Source organism: Sorex araneus, chromosome 7, assembly GCF_027595985.1.
Source record: "Sorex araneus isolate mSorAra2 chromosome 7, mSorAra2.pri, whole genome shotgun sequence".
NCBI classification, from domain to species: domain Eukaryota; kingdom Metazoa; phylum Chordata; class Mammalia; order Eulipotyphla; family Soricidae; genus Sorex; species Sorex araneus.
This window is the reverse complement of record NC_073308.1, coordinates 38,039,731-38,063,599: the sequence shown is the minus strand read 5'-3', so window position 1 is coordinate 38,063,599 and position 23,869 is coordinate 38,039,731. Positions and strand designations below refer to the sequence as shown.

General features: G+C 57.3%; 1 protein-coding gene across 14 annotated transcripts in view; it reads right to left on the bottom strand.

Annotated features, from left to right (window-relative positions):
- Positions 1 to 23,869, bottom strand: part of NFASC (neurofascin) — a 179,989-nt gene that overhangs the window by 49,802 nt on the left and 106,318 nt on the right. For 5 of the 14 annotated variants that reach the window (XM_055144403.1, XM_055144410.1, XM_055144412.1 and 2 more), the window contains exons 3-9: positions 19,002 to 19,185; positions 14,719 to 14,736; positions 13,983 to 14,088; positions 11,941 to 12,137; positions 11,465 to 11,587; positions 8,311 to 8,481; positions 3,579 to 3,629 (exon numbers count right to left, since the gene is read on the bottom strand). In XM_055144403.1, coding sequence (XP_055000378.1) covers positions 3,579 to 3,629; positions 8,311 to 8,481; positions 11,465 to 11,587; positions 11,941 to 12,137; positions 13,983 to 14,088; positions 14,719 to 14,736; positions 19,002 to 19,185 — 850 coding nt within the window. The remainder of the gene's footprint in view (positions 1 to 3,578; positions 3,630 to 8,310; positions 8,482 to 11,464; positions 11,588 to 11,940; positions 12,138 to 13,982; positions 14,089 to 14,718; positions 14,737 to 19,001; positions 19,186 to 23,869) is intronic. The other 9 variants (XM_055144404.1, XM_055144413.1, XM_055144414.1 and 6 more) reach the window with 3 other exon arrangements.

Below are 23,869 nucleotides of genomic sequence, written 5' to 3'. Positions count from 1 at the left end.
TTCTCATAGGACAATTCACTGTCCTGTGCAATGCCCCCACCCGACCACCAGAGTGGCCACAGTTCCCATTTCCTGCATAGCCCGGAGGCCTGTGGCCCTTTCACACTCTTATTCTGTCTCTGTTCTCCCTTTACAGATGGAAACTCCCTCTGTCCTGCCCTCTGTCTGCCGGCTTCAGAGACAGCTTTCCTCCTCAAAGGAGAGAAAGAAATATCCAAGGGCAACCGAGGTGAAAGTGAAAGGTGTCTCCGTCTTAGCTCCCTCGACATTTCCCTCCAACCTGCTCCCACTGGCTCAGCTAATATTCCGTCTCTCCTCAATGTCTCTTAAATAAACTCAGGCCCACGTGGGAAAGTTCTAGAGGGAATTCAAAGGCTCCAGCGCTATCTCAACTGGATTCTTTTGGCGCAGGGGCCAGGGAGAGGACTCCCTTGTCCTAGCTCTGGTCCCTCAACTATTCTCAAGGGTGTGGGAAGTTCGATAAGGAACCAAACGAGGCTGCACGTGGTGGGTCCAGAAGCTGCATCGGGACAAAGGGTAAAGAAATGTGCCAGTGACAGCAGAAGGCATTACGTGAACTCTGGCAAAGAGCTAATCTCTTCCGCCATGGAAGCAGGCCCAGGAGAGTCTCCAAGACAAAGGGGACTCGCCATGTGCGATGGAAACTCTGTGGGACTCGGAGACAGTCCCCTGGGTGCCACCACCGACATCTCTCTTCTCCCACAGAGATCTGTGGCTCTGTGGGATGTAGGTCTTGGAGATTTGCCCGGCGTCACAGCCTTCTCTTGTCCTCCCAAACTTCAGAAGTGGGTTGGGACCAAGGGCCTGACCAAATTCAGAGCCCGGAAGCCAGAGCTCACATTTGGGCCACGTGGGCCTGTCTGACCTTTGACCTGATGCTGTCCTCTTTTTGGTCTCACCAGCCCAAGGCGGGAGAATGGGGACCTGAGAATGGGGACCTCCTGCCACGGGACCTGGTAAGAACTTGGAGACACTGTCTCAACCCCCATGGCTGTCCATCTGGGGAAAGGTCATTTTGCTGGAAGGGGCCTTGTCTGTGTGTGCAGCCCTCAGGGGCGGCATTCAGAGGGAGCCTCTGCCAAGAGCAGCCGTATAGGCCCCTGGGCCCAGAGGCAAGAATTCCCGGGACAGGATGCTGCTTCGTAGCTGGCTCCCTGGCACCAGGAAACGGCAGCCAGGCGACCACGGAAAGCAGAAAAATGCTTTGGCAGGTAACGCTGGACATGGCCACTGCCAAAAGTCTCCTCCAGAAGTCTAACCCAAATACCCCACGCAGCACTTGGCACTTTCTTAGCCCGTGTCAGCACAGCCCCAGTCTGAACTGCGTCTCGGTCTGTCCTAAATTGCTTTCCCATCAGGACTTCCTTCCCATAACTGCCTTTGCCTCTCGTCCCACGGCTTCTCCTCCTGCTCGCTCTCTGCATCTCACGACATTTCAGAAACACAGATCGGTTATACCTGATATGGTCAGCACTAAACCCTGCCCTTTAAAACGGATGAGGGTGCCGGAGCGATAGTACAGCGGGTAGGGCATTTGCCTTGCACGCAGCCAATCTGGGTTTGATCCCCGGCATCCCACACGGTCCCCCGAGCACCGCCAGGAGTGATTCCTGAGTGCAGAGCCTGAGCATTGCCGGGTGTGACCCAAAAAGCCAAAAATAAAATAAAGCAAAATGGGTGAGGGAGCATTTATTATTCACAGCCATGTGTCCCTGCCCCACTAGGACATGGTCCTGCTTGACTTTCACCTGAATCCCAAGAGACAGGGAGTATGCACACCCACTTTACAGAAGAAGAAAATTCAACTTCTGGCACACTAAACAGCCTGTCCGAGTCCATTCTGGATTGAAGTTAACAGGAAGTCATGTGACAGGAAATCACGAGTGCACCCCCTTCGAGGGTTCTCATGACTCCTGTCTCAATGCTGACTGAATTCAGGTGCCAATCCACATCCGCAGGTAAGCTTCCCTGATTTAGCATCTCAGCGGCATCGGGTCAGAGGATACCAAGCCACTGCAGAAATCACCAGCACATGTGGAACTGCCCGAGGACCTCATCAACTGCTGTGTGACAGATGGGAGATATACCAGGCAACGACATTTGCTGGGTCCAGTGTCCTGCGCTCATAAGGACCTCCCTTACCTTTCCAGTTTTTCTTTCTAGAAGCATCCCACCTCTCTGCCCTTCATTTTACCCTGACCCTGCTTTGACTTGGCAGTCTTCCCCGTAGGTTCGAATCTGGCCAGCCTTTTCAGCCTGGATCACAGAGAAGGGGGGCGTCTGTTTCCTAGCACTCGTGGTTCTGTAACTCCCACTCGGCCACTCACCGTATCTGCCACTTAGAAAGTCTCTGGGCTCACCAAATGTACCCCACGGAAGAAAGAACTCTGCCTGCCTATTTGCCTATTCCCTGGCTGCTTATCATACGTAAAGTCAGGAGCTTACATCAGGTGAGGGACCATCTGGCTCGGGTACATTCCAGCTCCAAGAACACTTCCATGACAGATCACCTGGAATCCCGTCCAGGACAGGGCACCTTCCACACACAGTACTGACTGGGGATCCGCTGGCATGTTTCAAACAAAATATGACTCGGAAGCAAATGCTCAGTGTCCAGCCTGGATTCTCTGCTCCCTCAGGGTTTTCTGAGCTGCTGGACGCCTAACTAACTGGCCCCTCACCAGACAGGGAACATTGTTCATGTGGCACATCACAGACTCGTCCCATCGATCTGAGCCCAGAGTGAGCACCGGCTGCCTCGGGGCCACTGTTCCCGCGCATGACTGATGAGGGACCCAGCTGCTTGGCAGAACTCGCAAATGACGGTCTCCCCCCTGCTGCTCACGGAGAACACGACATTCATGACCCGTGGTGGGGAGCAAGTCAGGTGTGACAAGAGCCCATTACTTGATTAATTAGGTCACGCAGCCAGCGGTTGTGCCACGGCAAAAACAGGCTCACCGGAGCCGCTGGTGCCTTCCAGACATGTGGACACATACGGCCGAAGGGGAGGAGAGGCCCGGGAGATGGGGCGCCCTGCCCTGCGTGGCCGGCCTGGGAAGAAAGTTCAGAACTGGGCTCCGACTTGTCTTCATAATCCCGTTGGATCTTTTAGGTCCACAGACCCGATCATAAAGGCTAGACTGAGGCTGGGACAAGTCCCTCCACTACAAAGCCTTCCTCCTCCTCGACCCCTAAGTAGGAATTACTGGCCCCGCCTCCGATCCTTGCCATCCATCCACCACAGATTCCTAAGCTTCTACCGAATCCGCAAGGTTTTGCCCAGAAGTCCTGGTTGGAACAACTTGTCCAGAGTCCAGCAACTGCAGTGTACTGGGAGCCTTGGGGAGCAGAGTCAGCCACCACGTGAGCAGCCGCCAGCTCCCACCGCGTCCATGGTCCTGCTGGCTGGCAGTGTTTGGGGGCTGGCTCTATGGCACCGGACCTGGCCAGCGCTCAGACCGCCCCCGGCATCGTTAATGACATGCGATGAGTCGAGTTAGGCAAACGGAAGTTAGCATAGGCAAGGTTACTCCCCAGGTCACGCGGCGACTCACCACTGTAAATGTCAGGGTGGTTTCTTAAGGACGAGTCATTATAGGGGTTGTCTGCAACAAACAAAAGAGGGTGAGCAAACGGGGCCGCGGAGGTCACGGAGGCATAAACAGGAGGGAACCAACAGAAAGGCAAAGCCACAGCTAGGACAGCATCAGTGGTCTTTTGCAAAGAAAAACACGGCGTGTGTGTAAAGGAAATACATTTGGTGAAGAACAAGCAACACAAAATAGCCCCCACAGGGAAGAAAAGGTTAAATCCTGCAAAAGAAGGCAATAAGGTTCAGTTTTAATGAAAGAAATTAGGCTTGGCCTTTAATTACTTTGTCCTGTAAGTTTTCAAACAAATAAGAAGGATTAGTGGCATCCCGAGGCAGTCTTTGGAAAAACTCCTTTCATCCAGCACCTCATGCCCAGGACTGTGGGTCAGGTGCTCCTGGGGTCACTAAAGAGAAAGGCATTAGTGGGCCTGGAGAATGTCGTATCTGCCCTGAGCAGACACTAGCCAGGTGATGGAGGAGAATGTTCGAGAGAGCTCATCATCATCAGAGAGAGTGGACGTGGGACCCAAGCAAACACAGGCAGACCAATAATACCCCCCAAACCCAACTGGTGGGCACCCCTCTCTCCCTGGTCGCCGAGATGTATCTGTTGGCCGAAAGGTCTCCAACTGAGTCTCAGAGTGGTCGTGAGAATGGACATGCAGAGTGTCATGCTGAGTGAAATGAGTCAGAAGGAGAGGGACAGACAGACAATGACTGCACTCATTTGTGGGATATAAGAAACCATCGTATGAGACTAGCACCCAAGGACAGCAGAAATAAGGACCAGGAGGATTGGTCCACAGCTGGAAGCCTGCCTCAAGGGCTGGGGGAGAGGGCAGTTGGGATAGAGAAGGGAGCAGTATGACAATGACGGCTGGAAGGGATCGCTCTGGATGGGAGATGTGTGCTGAAAGTGGGTACAGGACCAAACCTGATGGTCTCTCAGTATGTGTATTGTAAACCATAATGCCCAAAATTAGAGAAAGAGAGAGACAGGAAGTGAGGAGAGAGAGAGAGAGAAAGAGAGAGAGAGATAGAAGAAGAAAAGTGCCTGCCATAGGGGCAGGCTGGTGGGGCAGGGGAGGGGGTGGATGGTGGCAGGAGAGATACAGGGGATATTTGTGGTGAAATATACACCGGTGAAGGGATGGCTGTTGGAACATAGTATGACTGAAACCGAATCATGAAAGCTTTGTAACTATATCTCATGGTAATTCAATTTAAAAAAATAAACAGAGTGGTTGTTAGAGTGGCCCAGATTTTATCACCGCTGGGGCGGGGGCACGGCCCGTGCACGATCCACCGTGGGCTGAGGAGGGCCACCGGCTAAGCTGCAGATGGAGCCCTAAGCCTCGCTGCGGGACCTTCCACAGCAGGCAGGCCAGTAGCCGAGGCTTCTGAGTATCGGGGGGTTCAATCCAGAATCCAGGAATACCCTCATGCCAGCATCCTTAAGGGCTCTCTCATGTCACCATCTCCTCCCAGGCATGGGTTCAAGTTTGGCAGACCAGCAGGGCCAGAGGGGGGCTGGTGCAGCCACCCACAAACCAAGCCGAGTGTTCCCCAGGAGCAGCAACAGAGACTGAGTCCAAAACGGACTGGGCCCTCCCAGAAGCCTCAGTTCTGGAAGCGGGTCAGACAAGTGACGTTAAGGGGCCGTGCGTGCTCTCTGGTGAGGCTGGCACTGCATCGCAGCCGGAATATGGGCACCCGGGAGGAAGAGTTCCATGATCTAGGAAGCTCGCTGCAGAGGGTGTGCCAGAGGCCTCGCCTGCCCTGGTGAAGGGAGTGTGGAGTAGCTGGAGCTCGGCTGGAGGGGCCTGCAGGGAATGGGGAACTGGTATAGTGGGAGCAGGGGACAGGGCACATGGATGGGGGACCCTGCCACCAGGTGAGCAGGACCTCAGAGAAGTGACCGAGCTCAGAAGGACCCTCACAGCTTGCAGATTCTGGAGCACGTCCGAGAAACTCAGACCTCTAGTGCTTCAAGGATGTCACATCGGCATAGAAGGAATTAGGGTGAAAACTTTTCTGGCTGTTAATTCATCGATGTCTTTTTTTTTTCTTTTTGGGTCATACCTGGTGATGCACAGGGGTTACTCCTGGCTCTGCACTCAGGAATTACTCCTGGTGGTGCTCAGGGCACCATATGGAATGCTGGGATTCAAACCCAGGTCGTCTGCATGCAAGGCAAATGCCCTACCCACTGTGCTATCACTCCAGCCCCTCATTGATGTCTTTATTTTGGGATTTGGGGCCATACCTGGTAGTCTCGGGGACCATATGGTGTGTGAGGGATCATGGTGGGGAGGTGGGGACAGCTTTAGGCACAGTGAGTGCCTTCCCTCTTGTATTATCTCTGTTTATTTTTGAACTAATATATATATGTACATTTAGAGGACTGAACTCAGGACTCACCCGTGCAAGGCCATGGCTATGCCACTGAGCCGCCTCCCTGGCCTAGGAGTCCCCACAGTGTCTCAGGGTGACGCGCTCTCCCCATAAAGGAGCCCTGGGAGAGAGGGCACTGTGTGACACCCCTGCCAGCCCAGGAGGCTGCTGCCCATAAGCCATGTCCCAGCGTGAGCTGGAAAGTGACTGGGGACGGCCGTCTGGAGGTCAGGCCTGCCGTGTCCCTCCTAGATCCAGGGCCCACAGCGGGTATGACCACAGCCCTCCTGGGCCCAGGGTCTGCACAGCAGGTATGACCACAGCCCCCCTGGGCCAGGGCCCCACAGTGGAGATGACCACAGCCCTCCTGGGCCCAAAGTCCACACAGTGAGCCAAGAGGAGGCTCATTGCTTCCTGTGGGCAGGCTGAGCCAGGGTCCTGGTGAGAGCAGGTCTCACAGCGGTCCCCTGGATCTTTGGTAGCCAGCCCAGGACTAGTCCTAACCGTACAAGGAAAAGCCTGCATCCCTGCTGGCCAGGAGGGCGGACAGCTTAACTGAGCTATTTAGAAAGCTGTTGTCAATTCTGGGCCTGCTCTCAGAGACCCAGACCTTACTCCCCGTCGGAGCCTCCCCTGGAGGTATGCTGCAGGCTGGAAGTCCCGGCACTCAGGGGGAAGGGCAGAAATGAAGCGAAGCCTGCCTGCGTGGAGACAGGGCTGCTGGAAGCCCACGTTCTCTGCCCACTGGACCCCCCATCTCCCTGGTGCAAGATGAGGCGTCTGCACACGGGCTCCCCGCATCCCTGCCTCCCCCCTGCTGAGTGCTGCCAGCTCTGCTCTGGCTCCAGCAGGCAGGCGGAGGCTCCGGGCAGACCACACTGTCCCCTGCAGCCCAGCCAGCTGGCAGGGCTATCCTGGATGCACACCCAGGGGACACTTTAGACAACCCAACTTTCTTCTTCAACGGTCCCCTTGCTGCTCCCCCCAGCTGGGCCTGCGTCTGGCACAGGAAAGCCAAGGAGGGGACAGCAGCAGACTGAAGCTGGGGACCCTGCCAGGGACACGTGGCTGGGTCCTGGGCCCTGGGTTTCCTGCTCCCTGCCAGGCTACTTGAGGCCACTTAGGAACCGTGGGGGTGCTGCACGGGGTAGGGGAGAGGGGGCCTCAAGAGAGCGGAAGGACAAGAAGGAGGAAGAACAAACGACAGAGAGGAAGCCAATGGGACAGAAGAGAGAAGAAAAGGAAGAGACGGGATAGAAGAAAACAAATGCCCCAGAAGAAAGAGGGCCCGGCGCTGGCTCCCCTGCCTCAGAGGAAAGGAGGACTCAGCCCGATGTGGGGCACGAGGGACAGAGCAGCCACCTCACCTGTGCTGACAGAGGTGGCTCCCCCAAGCCTCGCCCCAGCCCCCCACACCCCAGGACATACTGCTACCTGGGGGGGTCCTCTGGGAAGCCAGAGGTCAGCCTCACTTATCTGACCCTGACCCAAGGAAGTTGCTAATATCCAAAAGAATCAGGTTCCTTGCATGGTTCCCCAAAAAATTGCCACTGTCGCCTCCCCTTCCCCCGTACTGGAACTAACAGGCACTGTGGAGGCGGGCAGATTCAGGTCTTTGGAGCTCTAAGAGGGGTGTCACAAACCCGTGACAGAAATCGTGGCACCCGCGCTCCTGTTCTGAGTGGCACAGGCCCAGTACCGGCCTGTCCTGTTTCTCGGGAGCCCCCTCGGAGGCCCACCACGGCTGTCCCAGTTAAGAAACTCCAGTAGGAACATATCAGATTCAAGACCAAATCAAATGGAACTGAAACATAAGTCTGTAACTCGTAAGCAGAGCAATTCCATATGGGCCCGTCTATACAGTCTGTGAATCTGGACAGTCTTCGTTACTCTTGGAGAAAATGATAACAATAAATAGAAATAAAATCATCAGGCACGCGGGGGAGGCCAGATGGCCATGCAGAGTGGTGCTTCTCACATCATTCTGGTGTGTGTTCCCCATCCCAGGGAGAACTCAGGGAGAACCAAGAGGCCGGACTAACCGGATATGGACGTCCCGGGCAGGCCTGGGAGGGGGCCGGGGCTGCCAGGAGCCCCACCAGAGTTTGAGAAGCACCAACACAGAGCTCCAGAACCAGGAGCAGCTGGAGGAGCTCGGGTCAAAGAGCTAGGAGGACCAGATTGCTAGACGGGCCTCGGAACAAGGGTTCCCCCCGCCCCGCTAAGTCCAGGTACCCAGGGCTGCTGGGGCTCAGCTGGGCTACAGCCCTGGCACCCGCCCCGAGCTGGGCGGCACTTACTGGTGAGGACCTTGAGGGTGAAGGGGTTCTTCTGCTGGATGGTGTGGGTGAAGTGGAAGCGGGCGTTGCAGCTGTAGTCGGTCTGCATGTCCTGCAGCAGCACGTTGGAGAAGTACAGGTCTCCGTTATGGCCCTGGGAGACGCGTTTGTCCTGGGTGATGGGTTCCATGGCTGCAAGGAAGCAGAGGCAGCCGGAAGTCAGGACAGCGGGAGAGACAGCAGCAGTCGGCACAGCAGGCCTGGCCGGGAGCACCTGGGACGGGCTCCTCAGGGGGGTGCCGGGAGCATGATGTGGTCTAATCCTCTCGACCCCGGGCCTGGGCTTCTTCCCACAGGAATTCCCATAGGAATGCAGAGGACTGAGCAAGTCCTGGGGTGTGGATTCAGCTCTGCTTGCCTGCCCACCATGTCCACTTCACTATCTGCGTGTGCGGGGCTGGCCCTGAGGCCAGAGGGAACCACCCTTCAGGTGCTCCCGATCTGGGGAGCACCTCCTGCTGGCGGTGAGTAAGCACTTTTCCTGGGGGAGCATTTCTATGTGCCATGCCCCGACCTCATCCTCCCCCTAGTAAACAGGAGGTGCCCTCCAGTTCCCTGGGCTGACTGAAACAGAACTGGCCTCTCAGCATTGAATAACTAAACTGTCAGGTACATCTCCACGCTGGGGTTGCCCACATCTCAACTTGGGATCCCTCATCCCTGTCCTCTGGGGAAGTCCTCATTCTCTCCTGAGTGCACTTAATCACTCTTCTTCCTCATAATCCCTACATGCAATATCTGTTTTACTAAGAATTTTTTAAAATTGTCAATTATAGGGCTGGAGCAATAGCACAGCGGGTAGGGCATTTGCCTTGCACGCGGCCGACCCGGGTTCAAATCCCAGCATCCCATATGGTCCCCTGAGCACCGCCAGGGGTGATTCCTGAGTGCATGAGCCAGGAGTAACCTCTATGCATTGCCGGGTGTGACCCAAAAAGCAAAAAATTAAATAAATAAATAAATAATTGTAAATTATAAGATGCATTTATTTCTTCCTTTTTTTTTTTTTTAAACATTGCTTTCCCCTCCAAAGAAAGAGCTTCACCAGTTAGAACGGTAAGATGTGCCAATCATTATCATCGAGACATGGGCTCTACGGAAGAGTGTGGAAATAATTCTTAGAGTTTTTTGTTGTTGTTGTTAACTCGGCATCCCAGGAGCTGAGAACGCTGAGAACGCCTGCAGCTGCTGCCTCCCAAACACCAGCGCGGACGTAAACACAAACGAGCGTGTTTCTAAGTGGCTCGGTTTGTACACAGATACTGAGGAGGCTGCCTCCTCCTTTCTCCTTCCTCATGGCTTTTATGTTGGGGGGAGGGTCATATGTGGTGGTGTCCAGGGGACCAGGCTCCCACATGCAAATCTTGCGCACGCTCCAGCCCTTGGAGCCCTCTCCCAGGCCCAAATGGCTGGTTTTTTAAGGCCCCATTTGATAAAGTACCCGGTTAATGAAGCAACTTCCCAAAGATCTACCGCGGGCAACTGTCTGACAGCACCAAGCTCCAAACTAGTGCGACTCCATGCTGGAAAGGATGGACAGGCAGTTTCTGCCCGGGAAGAGCAGGAGACTGTGGGCCACAGACAAGCACCGAGTACATGGTGGGGGGCGGGGGTGCTGCCAGGGGGCTGGGGCCCAGGGGGCCAGAGGGGGAGCAGGATGGCACTGCTGTGTGGACTTTATCCGAGGAGACGGAGAGTCAGTGGAAGGCTCTGGGCCCTGGAAGGAAGCATCAGTCAGAAAGAGCAGGGCGGGGATGTTGGTGCTCGGCCACGCATGGGTCACCGTAAGGAAGGACGAGAGGGCAGAGACCGGGCACAGAGCCTCCTGACTCGGCAAGACCCAACGCTGCCATGAAAGCAGGCTGGTAAGGTACTGCCCCCGGTACTCCCCCGGAGGTGAGGGTTCTGGGAGGGTCAGGATGGCAGGCAGGGGACCTGCCGATGAACAGTGGACGGGGAAGGAGAAAGAGGGTAGACAGGAGGTACACAGCCCTGCAGTGATCTGCCTTCCAAAGGCCCTCGCCTCTCTATTTTCAGGGCAAACGTGGACCGAGACTGAGGTCCCAAGGGGTTAGAGGAGTCCAGGTCCGAGGAAACCAGGACAGCATTGCATGATGGGAGTCTGCGCGGTGCATGATGGGAGCCTGCGCGGTGCATGATGGGAGTCTGCGCGGTGCATGATGGGAGTCTGCGCGGTGCATGATGGGAGTCTGCGCGGTGCATGATGGGAGTCTGCACGGTGCATGATGTGGTGCATGATGGGAGTCTGCGTGGTGCATGATGGGAGCCTGTGCGCTGCACCATGGGAGCTTGAGTGCCTGCCTGACATCCACCTCCCCATCACCTTGTCAAAGGAATCACCCAACACTCTCCTGTAGTCCAGAGGAGGAGAGAATCCGAGGCAGTCCAGGTAACTGGACACTGATCCACGTGCCATCCATCTGTCCATTAGGCCACTGAAAGGTGTGACCACACCCTCTGGCCCTCAGCCCCTGGTCCTCCTCGGCCCGTGATCCTCTTTTCTTCATGACAAATATGACCAGACACCCGCTGTGCACCTGTTTCTATTCCAAGATTTGGATGTAGTTTGTTGAGTTATTCTTATAATAATTCTCTTGGAGAAGTATGATTATTAGTCCTACTGTTTCCGGAGGGCTGGAGCGATAGCACAGTGGGTAGGGTGTTTGCCTTGCACGCAGCTGGGTTCGATTCCTCCATCCCTCTCAGAGAGCCTGGCAAGCTACTGAGAATATCTCGCCCGCTCGACAGAGCCTGGCCAGAGCTACCCATGGTGTATTCAATATGCCAAAAACAGTAACAACAAGTCTCACAATGGAGACATTACTGGTGCCCGCTCGAGCAAATCAATGAACAATGGGACGGCAGTGCTACAGTGCAGTGCTACTGTTTCCGGAACAGGAAAGTGAGGCCCAGAGATGTTAAACAACTTGCTCGAGATCACACAGCACATAGCAGTTGGGCTAGGAAGTGAGCGCTAGCAGCTCCCTCTGCAGACCCTGTTCTCAGCCGTGTGGCACCATCATTACAGCTGTCTCACAGACCACCGCCGTCCCTGGCATAAACACACCCACGATCTCGGGGTCCCAGGACTTACAGCTGCTCATCCAGAAGATGACTGGGGAGGGCAGTCCAGGCGGGGGGTTGCACTGCAGAGTCAAGGGCGCGCCCTCCTGGACCACCACGGGGTCGAGGTTCTCCTTGGGCCACAGAGGAGATTCTGGGGGGAGTCAGACAAAGGAAGTCCCAGTGAAGGTGCTGGTCGGAGCAGGGACAGAGCTGGAGGCAGACGTGCAGGGGCTGGTTGGGGGGTAAGAAGGAGAGGAAGGAGGCCACGGAGAGGAGGGCAGGAGCGGGGAGCGGCCCACGAGAGGCGGGGCAGGGCCCTAGGGGCCCAGGCTGCAGAAGAAGCTGAGCCAGGTGCTGGGACGCTCCCTCTCCCAGGGGTCTTTCTGAGTTGGGGACGGAGGTGCCACCCCCGCCCAGGAAGCAAGCAGGCTATGTAGGGGACCCAGGGCCAAAGCTCGGCGGGGCCCCTGGCAGGACCGTGCCCCAGCCCTCGCCCCGACTCACTGGACACCTGCAGGCGAATCCGGTTGGACAGGGCTGTGCCGAACTTGTTGCGGGCGAAGCACTGATACTCGCCCTCGTACTCCTCGGGCCGCCCGCCGCTGCGGAAGTCGATCACCAGGGTCCCCGACCGCCTCCTCATCGACACGCGGGGGTCCTTGGCGATGTTAAAGAACCTGCTGTTGCGGGTCCAGTGGAAGCTGCGGACGAGGAGGAGTCTCGGTGGGCTCCAGGGGAGACCCGGGGGGACGTGGGCTTCCGTCGCAGAATCGTCCTTCCGTCCCAGGGGGCCCAGGCGACCGACCCGTCTGCGGGGCCCCGTGAGGCTGCAGGGCAGCCCTGCCTGCAGGATCTCAGTGGGTCTCGGGGAGCAGACCCCACCCGGCGGGAAGCCCAGGGACCACGTGCTCTGCAGGCGGTGGGCTGTAGGCTAACCCCAGGGAGCCCCCTCCGCTACCATGGGCCTTCCGACCCCGGCCTGGGCATCTGGAATCAAGAATCTGGCTTCACCCCAGACACAGGCAGCCAAGCTGCTCCCACTGCTTCCTTACAGGGAGAGGGTGCCCCAAAGCCAGTGGGGAAAGGAGTTCTCGGGGAAAGACTGGCTCAGGGGTGCATATAATAAATGGAGCCGGGGCAGGATCAACCCTGGGCAGATGGAGGGTCAGGTCAGGGCACTGGAGAGGGAGCGTGTGTGTGTGTGTGTGTGTGTGTGTGTGTGTGTGTGTGTGTGGTGGGTAGGTGTATGTGTGGGTGTGTGGGTATAAGCAGGTGCATGGGCAAAATGTGTTATATGTGGGGGGGGGAGTGTGTGGGTGTATTATGGAGTGTGTGAGTACGTGTGTGTGTGTAGTGGGTAGGTGTATGTGTGGGTGTGTGGGTGTAAGCAGGTGCATGGGCAAAATGTGTTATATGTGGGGGGGAGTGTGTGGGTGTATTATGGAGTGTGTGAGTACGTGTGTGTGTGTGTGTGTGTGTGTGGAGTGTGTGAGTACCTATGTGGGGGGGGGGTGTATGTGTATGTAAAATGGGTGTTGATGTGGGGCTAGAGCGATAGTACAGCAGATAGGGTGTTTGCCTTGCACGAGGCCAATCCAGGTTTGATTCCCAGCATCCTATATGGTCCCCTGAGCACCGCCAGGAGTAATTCCTGAGTGCAAAGCCAGGAGTAACCCCTGACCATCATTGGGTGTGACCCAAAAAGAAAAAAAAAAGTGTGTCTTGATGTATGGGTACAACATGTGCACTCATGCTTTGCTCTCCTGCAGACCACTTAAAAACAGCAGAAGCAGACGCAGGAACTGCTGGGGGCCACAGCCACTGTCCCCAGAAAGACAATGGGAGAGAGCCCAGGTGCAGGCAGGCCTCTGAGCTGCCTGTCCGTTCCAGGTCACTCCCCCTCTTGCCACGGGGCCATGGGGGTCCTGGGGGTAGGAGGCGGCCACACAGGGGGCCCAGCTCATTTCTCCTGTGAGAAACCCCCTCGGAGGTCCCATCAGGCCTGATCCTTCCGTCAGCTCGTGCCTGTCTGGGTCCACACAGAATTCGGCTTTTAATGTGGGAGACGTGGCTGCTGGTCACTCGCCAGGGCACGCCCGGGGGTGGACTAAACGTGGGCTCACCCCTGCCCGCCTCCTCCTGGGGATACAACCCTTCCAGGCAACACAGTAGGGCAGCACCCCTCCAGTCCTACCCTGCCTCTCGTGAACCCCCACAAACACCCTCCCAGGAGAGACAGTCTTGGAAGAGGCACTTCTAGAAGCTGCGTGGGCGGGTGAGGGGAAGGCGGGCACGGGGAAGGTTCTGGGCGGGACACAGGCTGAGCTCAGCCCCCTGGTGGTGACCCGAGCCAGGATGTTTTCTGTCCCTGGGTTTTCTCATCAACTAGATTTCCTAGATCTCCAAATCATGGCCTCCACCTGCTGGGGGCGGACTGGGGGGACTCCGCCTGCATTCGCTGGGCTCTCTGTGGCCTTGGGGGTCCGAAGCCCCAGGACAGGAGCGGGGTGCGGCTCTGCCCTCCCCCGCCCCCAGCTTGGACTCACCTGGGGGCAGGGTTCCCTTTGGCTTCACACTCGATCAGGATGTTGTCTCGGGGGTCCACGATGTGGTCCTTCACAGACTGCTTGGTGATGGTGGGGGGCTGCGACACTGCGGGGGGGGGAGAGGTGGACAGAGTCTGGGTCGATGGGGGTGCACGGGACCTGCCAGGGTCGGGAGGAGCTCAGGAGCCACACGCTGAGCGGGCGGCAGGAGGGGGAGGGGGACAGCCCCGGTCTAGAGAGCCGGCTCCTGAAGTGGGGTCCCAGGGTTGGGGGGGTCCGTGCATGAGGAGACCCTTTAGGACCTCCCAGGGGAAGCAAAGGCGGACTTTGGTCTCATGCAATCTAGAGCATGGCGCTTAACGGCACGCCAGGGCACAGTGGTTTGGCACGTCCACTGTGTAAATACAGGAAGCAAGAGCAGGTGGGTTTCCAGACTTGGGGACCACGTGGCTGGGAGCGCTGGGAGGGGCGGCCCATGGCTGAAGTAGTGAAGTGAGAGCTCAGAGGGAGAGGTGAGCCTGAGAACTTCCCAGAGATGAGTCCCAGAGCAGAGGCCCATGGCCCAGCTCCACTGAGCGCCCGGGGTCCCCTGACAGCCCCCAAGTGCCCCTCACGGGTGCTCCAAGGCAGTAGGGGGAGAGGCCAGGGACCCTTGGGATCTCCTCACCGGCCTTTCCTGCCCCTCTTTCCTTTCTGTCCTCCCCCGCCCGAGGTGCAGCCGAGGCCCGGGACTTACGCTCGTTCTGAATGCTTGCTGTTAGTTCCGGAGGGTTAGCGTTGGGAGGGAGGAAAGAACACTCGTTATGACCCACAGCCCGGAAGCCTCCGTTAGGCCCTCGCCGCCCACCTGCAGGGGGGCGTGAGCCTGAATCTCCTGCCCGCAGCTCAGAGGAAGGGCCGCAGGCCCCGGGGACAGACGGGGAGCGTTTCCCGGAGAAAGCAGGAGACCGGCACCTGCCCCAATGGTGCTGGCGCCAGGAAGTCCAGATGCCAAAGGTGACAGTGTAGCCTGAGAGTTGGGCTCTGGGCGGGCGTGGTGGGGGAGGGGGGGGTCACTGTCCACTCTCAATGCCAGGGACGGGCTGAGCCGTCACTATGGCAAAGGGCGCCCCAGCCTGCCAGGTCCCCCTCGCCAATGCAGTCACCTTCCTTCCTCATGGCTCCCTCAGCCACCCTTTACTTTTTATTTTCTCTCCTCGGGTCTTTTTGCTTTGTTTTGTTTGGGGGGATTTTTTGGGTGTTTGTTTGTTTGTTAGTCGGCTCTGGGGCCATACCCAGCATGCTCAGGCATTACTCCTGGCTGGGAACTCAGGAATCATTCCTGCTGGGCTCACCGGCCCATACAGGATGCCCGGGATTGAACCTGGGGGTGGGGGTGTCGCATGCAAGACAACACCCTCTCTGCTGTCCTAGGGCTCCGGCCCCCTCGGTCACCCTTCATTCCACTCTGGGGAGAGATGGCAGGTGACTCTCTGTGCCGTGGGATAGAGCAGGGGTCGGGGCTCCTTTCTGCTCCTGCACCGAGTGGAGGATGAATCTGCTCTCTGGGCATCCAAGGGGGAGGAAGAGGCCTCGGCTTCCATGAGCAGGGCTGAGGCGGTGAGGGCTGCTCCATCCATCCATCCCGACGCCTTCTCTCTTGGTCCGGCTCGGACAGTCTCAGCTTGGAGAAACGGGCTGTCCGGGCTCTCCTTGGATACAGGTGGGGGCACCATTTCTTCCCGCCACTGCTCTCCTCTGCGGGGCCCTTGCAGTGGGGAGGAGGCTCACTTCCGGCAAGCCCTCTCCAGTGGGCTGGTGCTGGGGCCCGAAGGCTGCTCCCCCTGGGGGGCGTGTGTGTGACTGTTGGGGTGACAGGGACAGCCAGGGGCTGCAGTCCAAAAAGGGCCTGCACAGCTGCTCGGGGCTCTGCCTGGGAGCCTGTTGCCCCCGCTTTCCGGGGCGGCCCAGGGGCCCTGTTTCCAGGCACAGGCAGACCCCCCGAAGAGGCAAGCCAGGGGCGAGTGCCCAGCAGGCCGGGCAGCGTCAGGCCTACACTCTGGGAAGCAGCTCTCAGGAATTGCTCGCACCCGAGCCTGGAGCCAGGGAGCCGGGACAGCGGGGTGGGCGCCTGCTCTGCATGCAGCCCTGGCTCTGGTCCTTACTCTTAGGGTCTCTCCAGCCCCCCAGGAGTGATTCCTGAGCGCAGAGCCGGGAGTCAGCCCTATCGAAGCTCTATCGAGGGTGGCCCCGAAGCAAAACAAAAAACGAAAGCACACCCAGGAGGCCCGACGTAAGAACACCGTCTCGCAGGTGCTGTGTCTCGGCCCTGAGGCCGCTGTGGGGAACTCAGGCTGCAGGGGGCGCCCTGCCTTTGCTGAACTCGGACGGACGAGCCCCGAGCGCCCTCTCAAACACGAAGGGTGGAAGTGAGACCCTCAAGGGCTCTCGCAGGTGCTGGAGCAATAGCACAGCAGGAGGGGTGTTTGCTTCACACCAGGCAGCCCCGGGTTCGATCCCCGGCATTCCATATGGTCCCCTAGGCACCGCCAGGAGTAACCCCTGAGTGCAGTCAGGAGTAACCCCTGAGCATCATCAGGTATGATGCAAAGAGAAAAAATAAAATAAAGTTCAAGAAACAAGAGGAGAGGATGGGGCTGGTACAGTGTGTGTGTGTGTGTGTGTGGTGGAGGGGGAGAGGTGCCAACTTGCAGGGGAGCAAGCCCCACATTCTGGGGATCTCCTGTGGTCTCCCGCTGTGAGGAGAGCCATATAAAAGGTGAGAGCATGAGGGCACGGGGCGGGGTGGGGGGCTCGTGGGCCTTTCACAGGAACCATCTTGCAAGGACAAATGGTCCAGGTGCTAACAAGCATCACCATGTCAGGCGATGCTGTATGTCGGTGTCAGTAGAAGATGTCCTGTCGGGGCTTCTCCATCCAGCAGGGGACCAGAGGGACCCGATCCTTTGCAGCCCGGAGCATCCCGAGTTGCGAGCTCGCTGGGAGGCCCTGGTGTGGGAACCAGCGGGCAGGAGAAGCAGAGCCCCTCCCTGTGATGTCGCCTTGCTCTGCTCGGGCTTAGCTTGTGTAGACTCCCCCTGGGCATGTGGGCCAGGCTCCGGGCGGGGAGCCACCAGGTGGCAGGAGTTTCCTGCCCTGACGCAGCCGGAGTGTGGAGCACTCTCTCCTGCAACGTCTGTGTCAGCCCTGACGCCAGAGGAATCGCCTCAGCTTTCTGCTCCTCAGTGCTCCTCAGTGTCCTAACCTGCCAGCTGAGGGTCAGGGAAGCTCGGTGGAACAGCTTCCGGGTCAAGGCCTTCCACATAGCGTGGCTCTTGGCCAGGCACGTGGCAGGGCTGTTCTGGTGAGTTCCAGGAACTCAGAGGAGGCAGGAGTCTGTGAGGTGGGGATGGCCCGGTCAGAACACAGGTTGGGGGCCCCAGGGTCAAGTGACCTGGGATCCTTGTGCGAGTCTCGCCGCTTTGCTTGGAAGCCTGAGCAAGTGAGGGCCTCCGCACTCGGAAGGGGGCGCCCCAGGTGCCCTCATGGACACAGAGCTGGGGATCAGAGGTCACTGTGCAGGGGCAGTACTCGGAGGAGAGATGGGCCAGGGGCCCCCTACCTGCCACAGGCCCACAACACCCACAGCATCTCTTCCTGGGCCCACCCCGTGGGCCGCCTGAGCCCCAGGCCCCGGGAACGAGGTGGCAGGTGGAGAGGAGCGGCAGGAGAGAAATGAGCCTTCCCCGCGCTCTCACGGCCCAATTTCCTGCACATGCTCCCGCCCCTCCAGGGACGCGGCCTTATCTGCTCCTGATTAGACTGTCTGCCTGGGACCGCTAATGAGAGAGTCTCCGAGAGCCAGGGCAGATGGTCTCCATGGGAACGGGCCTTCCCTCCCCTCCCCCAGTGGCCACATGTGCTCACGCCCGGGGCTGCTGGCAGGGCAGCGTCCACCCTGCCGGCCTCCACTCACGCTCGGGTGAGAGTGCCCAGCCCTCTGGGTGAAGAGCGGGGGGACTGAGATTCCCACGCCTATGCCTCCAGCTCAACTAGACGACCCCCCAATCCTAGCCTTGGCACCCCGAGTGGGAGGTGGGAGGGGGTAGGGGTAGGGGACACTTCCTGGGGGCTGCCTCACTTTCCTCCCTGACAGCTGCAGCCTGGACACAGCCCAGTCAAGGGCGGCGAGTGGGTCCCCTCCCTTCACGGGATTAGGAAACAGGGGACCCAAGTGGGGCCTCGCCGTCATCCTGTGCTGCCAAGACGTCCCGGACGGAGGTTCAAAACTGTGGCAAACGTGAGACACACTTAACCGCAGGGCCCAGGGCGCAGCTGTGGCTCCCTGGACCCCCACTGAGAAGCCTGCCGGGGACCCGGTTTTCTGTCAGTGCCCCAAGTCCCTTCCTTTAGGGTTTCGAGGGCCAAACGCATCCCCCCAGGGGAACACAGCATCGGGCTTTCTCTTCAGTGGTCAGCGGGGAACGTGGCGTAGTCATGGGCAGGGCCCGGGTGCTCAGTGCTGGGCACTGTCACCGGCACACACGCTGCTTTGCTGCCTCACTGGGTCGCCCCCTTTGGGGAGGGAACCCCCTTCCCAAGCTCTATAGCTAGGAAGGACTGAAGGATCTCTGGGCACACAGACACGGGGAAGGTGAGGAAGAGCTGCAGCCTGCCGAGGGGCAGATGGTGGGGGACCCCTGGCTCCACAGCCCTTTGGCAGCCTGAGTGCCGCCGTCCATTGTCCTACTTCTGCCCCGCCCCCTGCCCAGTCCTTCCATCAGCAGCCCTCCACCAGGAAACGGGCTCAAAATCCCAAATCCACGGTCCCCCCGCCCCACCCCAACCTCCATGAATGTTTTTTTCTTTGGGGGCAGCAGACCCAGCGGTGCTGGGGGACCACGTGACACCAGAGGTGGGACCCGGGCTTCCCCCGTGTGAAGCTCGTGCTCCAGTCCTTTGCTCCTCGCCCTGAAAGGGTTTGAACGGTCCCAACCTCCTCGGCCCCGAGCAGAAGGAAGAGGCTGAAGCAGCACTCACGGTCCATGGGGATCTCGATGGCCGCGCCCAGGCTGAGGAGGCAGAGGAGGCCGGCGGCACAGAGCCAGGGCGGAGGGGGCTGCCGGGCCATCCTGGGCGCCTGCTCCGGCCCCCTGGTCCCTGGCCCGCGGGGTCTGGCCGCCTCCAGCCGCTCCAGCTCCTCGGCCTTCCCGACAGAGGTCAGCTGTGAAGAGAAACGCAGCAGGTGAGGTTTCCTGTGGCCTCAGCCACACACAGATATTCTAGGATAAGAGATTTTCTCTGTTGCGGGGGGGGGGGCACATCCTACAGTGCTGGGGGCTTGCTCCTGGCTCTGTGCTCAGGGGTCATTCCTGGGAGGGTTCAAGGAACCGTATCAGCACTAGGGATGGAACCAGACAGGCCATACGCAGAGCAAACGTCCTATGCACAGTACTCCTGCTCTGGCCCTACAACATGAGCTTTTTGTGGTTTGGGGAGGAGGGGCACACTTGGTGATGCTCAGGGGTTACTCAGGCTCTGCACTCAGGTACCACTCCCGGCGGGGCTCAGGCCAAGCACCCTCCCACTGTACTATCCCTCCAGCCCTGGGACAAGGCTTCTCAGTGTCACCTTGCGTGACAGATGTCTGGCGCGGGCAGTCTTTATGTGGGGCACTGTGGGGCATGATGGTGGGTTTAGCAGCATCACTCGCCCCAGCCCTGCTCTCATCCGGGTTCCTCAGCCTTTCTCCACTCCTGACCCTTCTGCCCAAGAAACACAACCCAAGCGAGCCTGCCAGAAACACCTGGATTCAGGATGTGATGGACTTTGCACGAAGTTCAGGCCTGTGTTCAGAAATCTTGAATTGTCAAATTGAAACACTCAGCGACATGACCCCAATGTCTCTCGACATTGCTGCTGTCTCTTGGAGGATCCCCCGCTTGACTCCCGCCCCCAACTTGAGTACTCTGGCTCGAAGGAAGCGTCACCCTGCACAAGATTGTCACAAGGCCTGGGGCCCAGCTCTGAGAACTCATGTGCCAGAAAGAAGCCCCAGTGACAGCCTCTCTGCGTCTCGTGCTGGACTGGGGGCAGGCAGGGGAGGCAGGCATGTGCGGCTGAGCTGGCCTCGGGTCCAGGGAGAGGCAGGTGAAAGTGGGCACGGGGTGGGGTAGTTAGAGAGGTGCAAGCTCGTCCATATGACTCTGACTCGGGGATCACTCCCAGAGGTGCTTGGGGACCATATGGGATGTCAGGATCAAACCCAGGTCGGCCATAGGCAAGGCAAATGCTCTACCGTACTATCTCTCTAGCCCCGACACCTTTGAAATTAATAAATCATCTTAGCAAGATTCCTGGATACATGGTCAATATAACAAAATCCATTACATTTTCTAATTACCAACAACAACCCCCACCCCCCAAACCAGAATATCAACAAGATAGACTGTCCTCAAGGTTCAAATGAATTCTTAACTTCCGGCCTCTGTACAGAGTGATTTTTCATCTTGCCCTGTCTCTGCAGGGATTTGAAGGGCGGGGATACACTACTTTACTTTCTAGTCATCTCTGAATTTGCCACCCCTTTGTCATTTTTCTCCTGAAACTACCCTCAGGCCTGTGTGAGTAAAGATGACCTCACTGGTTGTTTGCTTGAGGAGGCATGTAGAATAGCAACATAAATCACTCCCTTCTGAATACTAGCCCCTACTATTCTCTTTTTTTTTTCATTTTTAAATTTTATTTTCATAAGGTTGTTCACATTGATTACATTCAATATTTCAACACCAATCCCACCACCATTACACCTTCCCACCACCATTATTTCAAATTTTCCCGCCCTCATTCAAGCCTGCCTGCCATAGGAAGATACTAGATAATTCATTTTCCTTTTTTAAAAAAATTTTTTTAATTGAATCACCATGTGGAAAGTTACAGAGCTTTCAGTCTTAAGTCTCCGTTATACAATGTTCAACACCCATCCCATCACCAGTGCACATTTTCCACCACCAGGAGCCACAGTATACCTCCCCCTACCCCTACCCCTGCCTGTGTAGCTGATAGATTTCACTTTATTTTGATTACCTGCAATATTTCAACAAAAAACTCACTATTATTGTTTGGAGTTTCCCCCTCAAAGTCAGACCTGTTGAAAAGGAACCATTTGATAATGTTTTCCATTGCTGACAATTAAGAGATATGAGGTTGCGGCCGCGCGGTTTTGGATTTCTGTATTTTAGTTAACTAAGTCCAGGAAAATTTCTGCCAGAAATTGCATCACTGCAAGCTTTTACTTCCCTTTTGTGGTGCTCATAAAATGGAAAAGCCAAGAGAGAAAAACCCTTCCCCTCCTGGTGCAGCATGGGGCAGTGGCTCAATTCACAGTCTAGAGACATTTCTGCAAGCTGCTGGTGCCCAAAGTAGTTTAGCTGGCCTCTGGGCTCATGCTCGTGCAGCAGTCGAAAGCAAGATAATTCATTTTCAAATGCTTATTATGACGATCATGAGTGGTCATGTGGCCTCTTTTGTGGCCACGTGCTCCTGGAATTCTAAAATTGTAAGTGACTGGGGTCCAAGGACATCTCTGTAGGGAGTTAAAACATTATGAGATTCATTTGTGAGTCTCTGGCGCAAGTCCAGTGATTTGCTGAAATGGCACCTGGAGGCGTGTTGTGGGCATGACAGCCAGGACCCCAAAGGGGCAGGGAGACAGGAAGGGATGGCCCGTCCCCACCACTGCCATGTGGCCTGGAGTCTTCAGTCCCTGGTCGCTCATACTTGGGTTTTTCTTCTGGAAGCCTGTGGCCACCAGGGCTTCATCTGGAGTGGGCAGAGAGAGGACTCCGCTCTATCTGAGCTGCCCTGGTGAAATCGCCTCTGCAGGGGGTCCAGAGGAAGCTCTGGTGAGCTGCTGTCTTCCGGGATTCACTGCTGAGTCTCCTACGACTCTTTCAAATGAACGATTTCAGCAGACAGTCTGTGAGGGTGAGATGTGGGAAATACGGCAGTGCCTGGTACAGTCCTTTAAAGGTAAGGGCAGCGCTGAAATGACAGCACAGGATGGGTGCCCCCTGGGGCGGGCAGAGTGAGCCCCCTGCTTCCTTCCTCCAGGGCAAGGACTCATTCCAGATCCTACTGAGGGCGACAGATGCCCACCACCACCAAGAGGTTGACCCTGGGGGCGGAGGGGTGCAGCAAACCTTTTCCCTCTTGTTTTGGTTGAGCTCAGATACAGAGTATCAGGATTCCTGGAGAGTCAAAAGTCCGGATCCAGCTGAGGCCAGGTGAGAGGTTGGCAGGGGGGTGTTCCTGAGTGCCTCGGGCTTCCCAGATGGACAGACAGCCCAAGGGAATGGACACAGGCTGCTTCCCCACACAGAATGGACACTGCTCCTGCTGCCAGGAGCCAACCGGTCCCCACCAGCCTGACAGATTCTGAACACACTTAAGCAGTTTCTTTCTTGGCCCCACAGGTCTCTCTCGACTCTGTCCACTGTCTCTCTGCACGAGGCGTCCACCTTGGTTTGGGTCACTGTCCTCTCCTACCTGTGACTGAAGTCACTTCCTAACCGTCTCCCACTCCCATGCTTCCCTCGGGCTCGTTCTCTGCCAGAGCTGTGAGTTCCAAAGTACACAGACGTCAGTACCCGCCCGGGTCCACGCTAAGTGAGGTGCACAGACCCCTCTTCACAGTGTCTCTCGCAGCCTGGTGCTCATCACCTCCCACCTGGGGCCGCCTGGCCCTCAGGCACGCCGCATGTCCTGCAGAGTCACACAGCCTGGATCTCTCCAATCCCCTTGTGAGGACTTTCCATACCCCGTGTTCCCGAACACCCGTGAGCCCTGAGCTGGTTCTTTATGCCTTATCATCACTCTGAAATCCACTCTCTGTGTCCCCGGGGGTGAAAAAGTCTGTAAGATGGACGGGACCTAACACTGCTTGAACCCAGAGCTAAAGCGGGTACTCTAATTTATGAGGTGGGTGGATTAAACACGGCAAGGAAACCTGGATCGCGTTTGCAAGCCTTGCAGTTCCTAGAAAGCCACCAGGTGGCGCATGAGAGCGCCGGCTTTGTGCCCAGGCTACAGACGGGCCCAGGCTGCCCACAAGGGGGCAGAAAAGTCCGCCCCACTGGGAGCAGGGGAAGGTAGGAGAGATCCCCTGAGGAGGGGGCCCGGCTAGAAGTGCTCAGGGAGGACTGCGGGTGCTCCTCCTCACTGACTCAGAGTAGGCCCAACTACTCTGAGCCTCTCTGGTCCGTGCTGCCTGCCTCGCTGGCATCAGTGCAGAGGGAGGGGCACCAGGGGGCAGCTCAGCGTTTGCTCTTGGAGGAGGATGGGGGAGGACCCGTCCTGGCCCTGTGGCCACCACCAAGTTCTGCCCAGGAGTTGCCAGGAAGTGATGGGAAGGAGGCTGCCAGCCTACCCTAGGGACCCTGGCAGGAACAGAAAGGCAGACGCCGTTCACTACCCAGACGCACTGGCACGAGATAAGTCCAATTATCTGGGAATGTCTTAGTGTGCATTAAAAAAATAAATAAATAAAGCACAGCGGAGAAAGAACAGAAACAATCCCGTTTAGCTGACAATTCTCTCTCCTTTATCTCTGAAATCTGATTCCCCTCATAAAAGTTTAGGTTGTAGGGAATTTAAAGAGTAGTTTTATGCAATCCCCGGGCTATTCAGATAAGGCGGCCAGAGCCCAGGTAGAGCATGGGGCAGGTGTAAAGGCGCCCCTGACCCTCCTGCAGAGCTTCAGCAGGAAGCTGGGTCCCCAGAGTCTCACCAGCACTCCCCCTCCCCACCTTCCACGTCTCTCGTGCAGGAAGATCCCAGCGTAAAGCTGCTCTTCAGGAAAGAGATGCATGGTTTGGCATGTTCCTCAAGAAACTGACCATTGGGGTGGG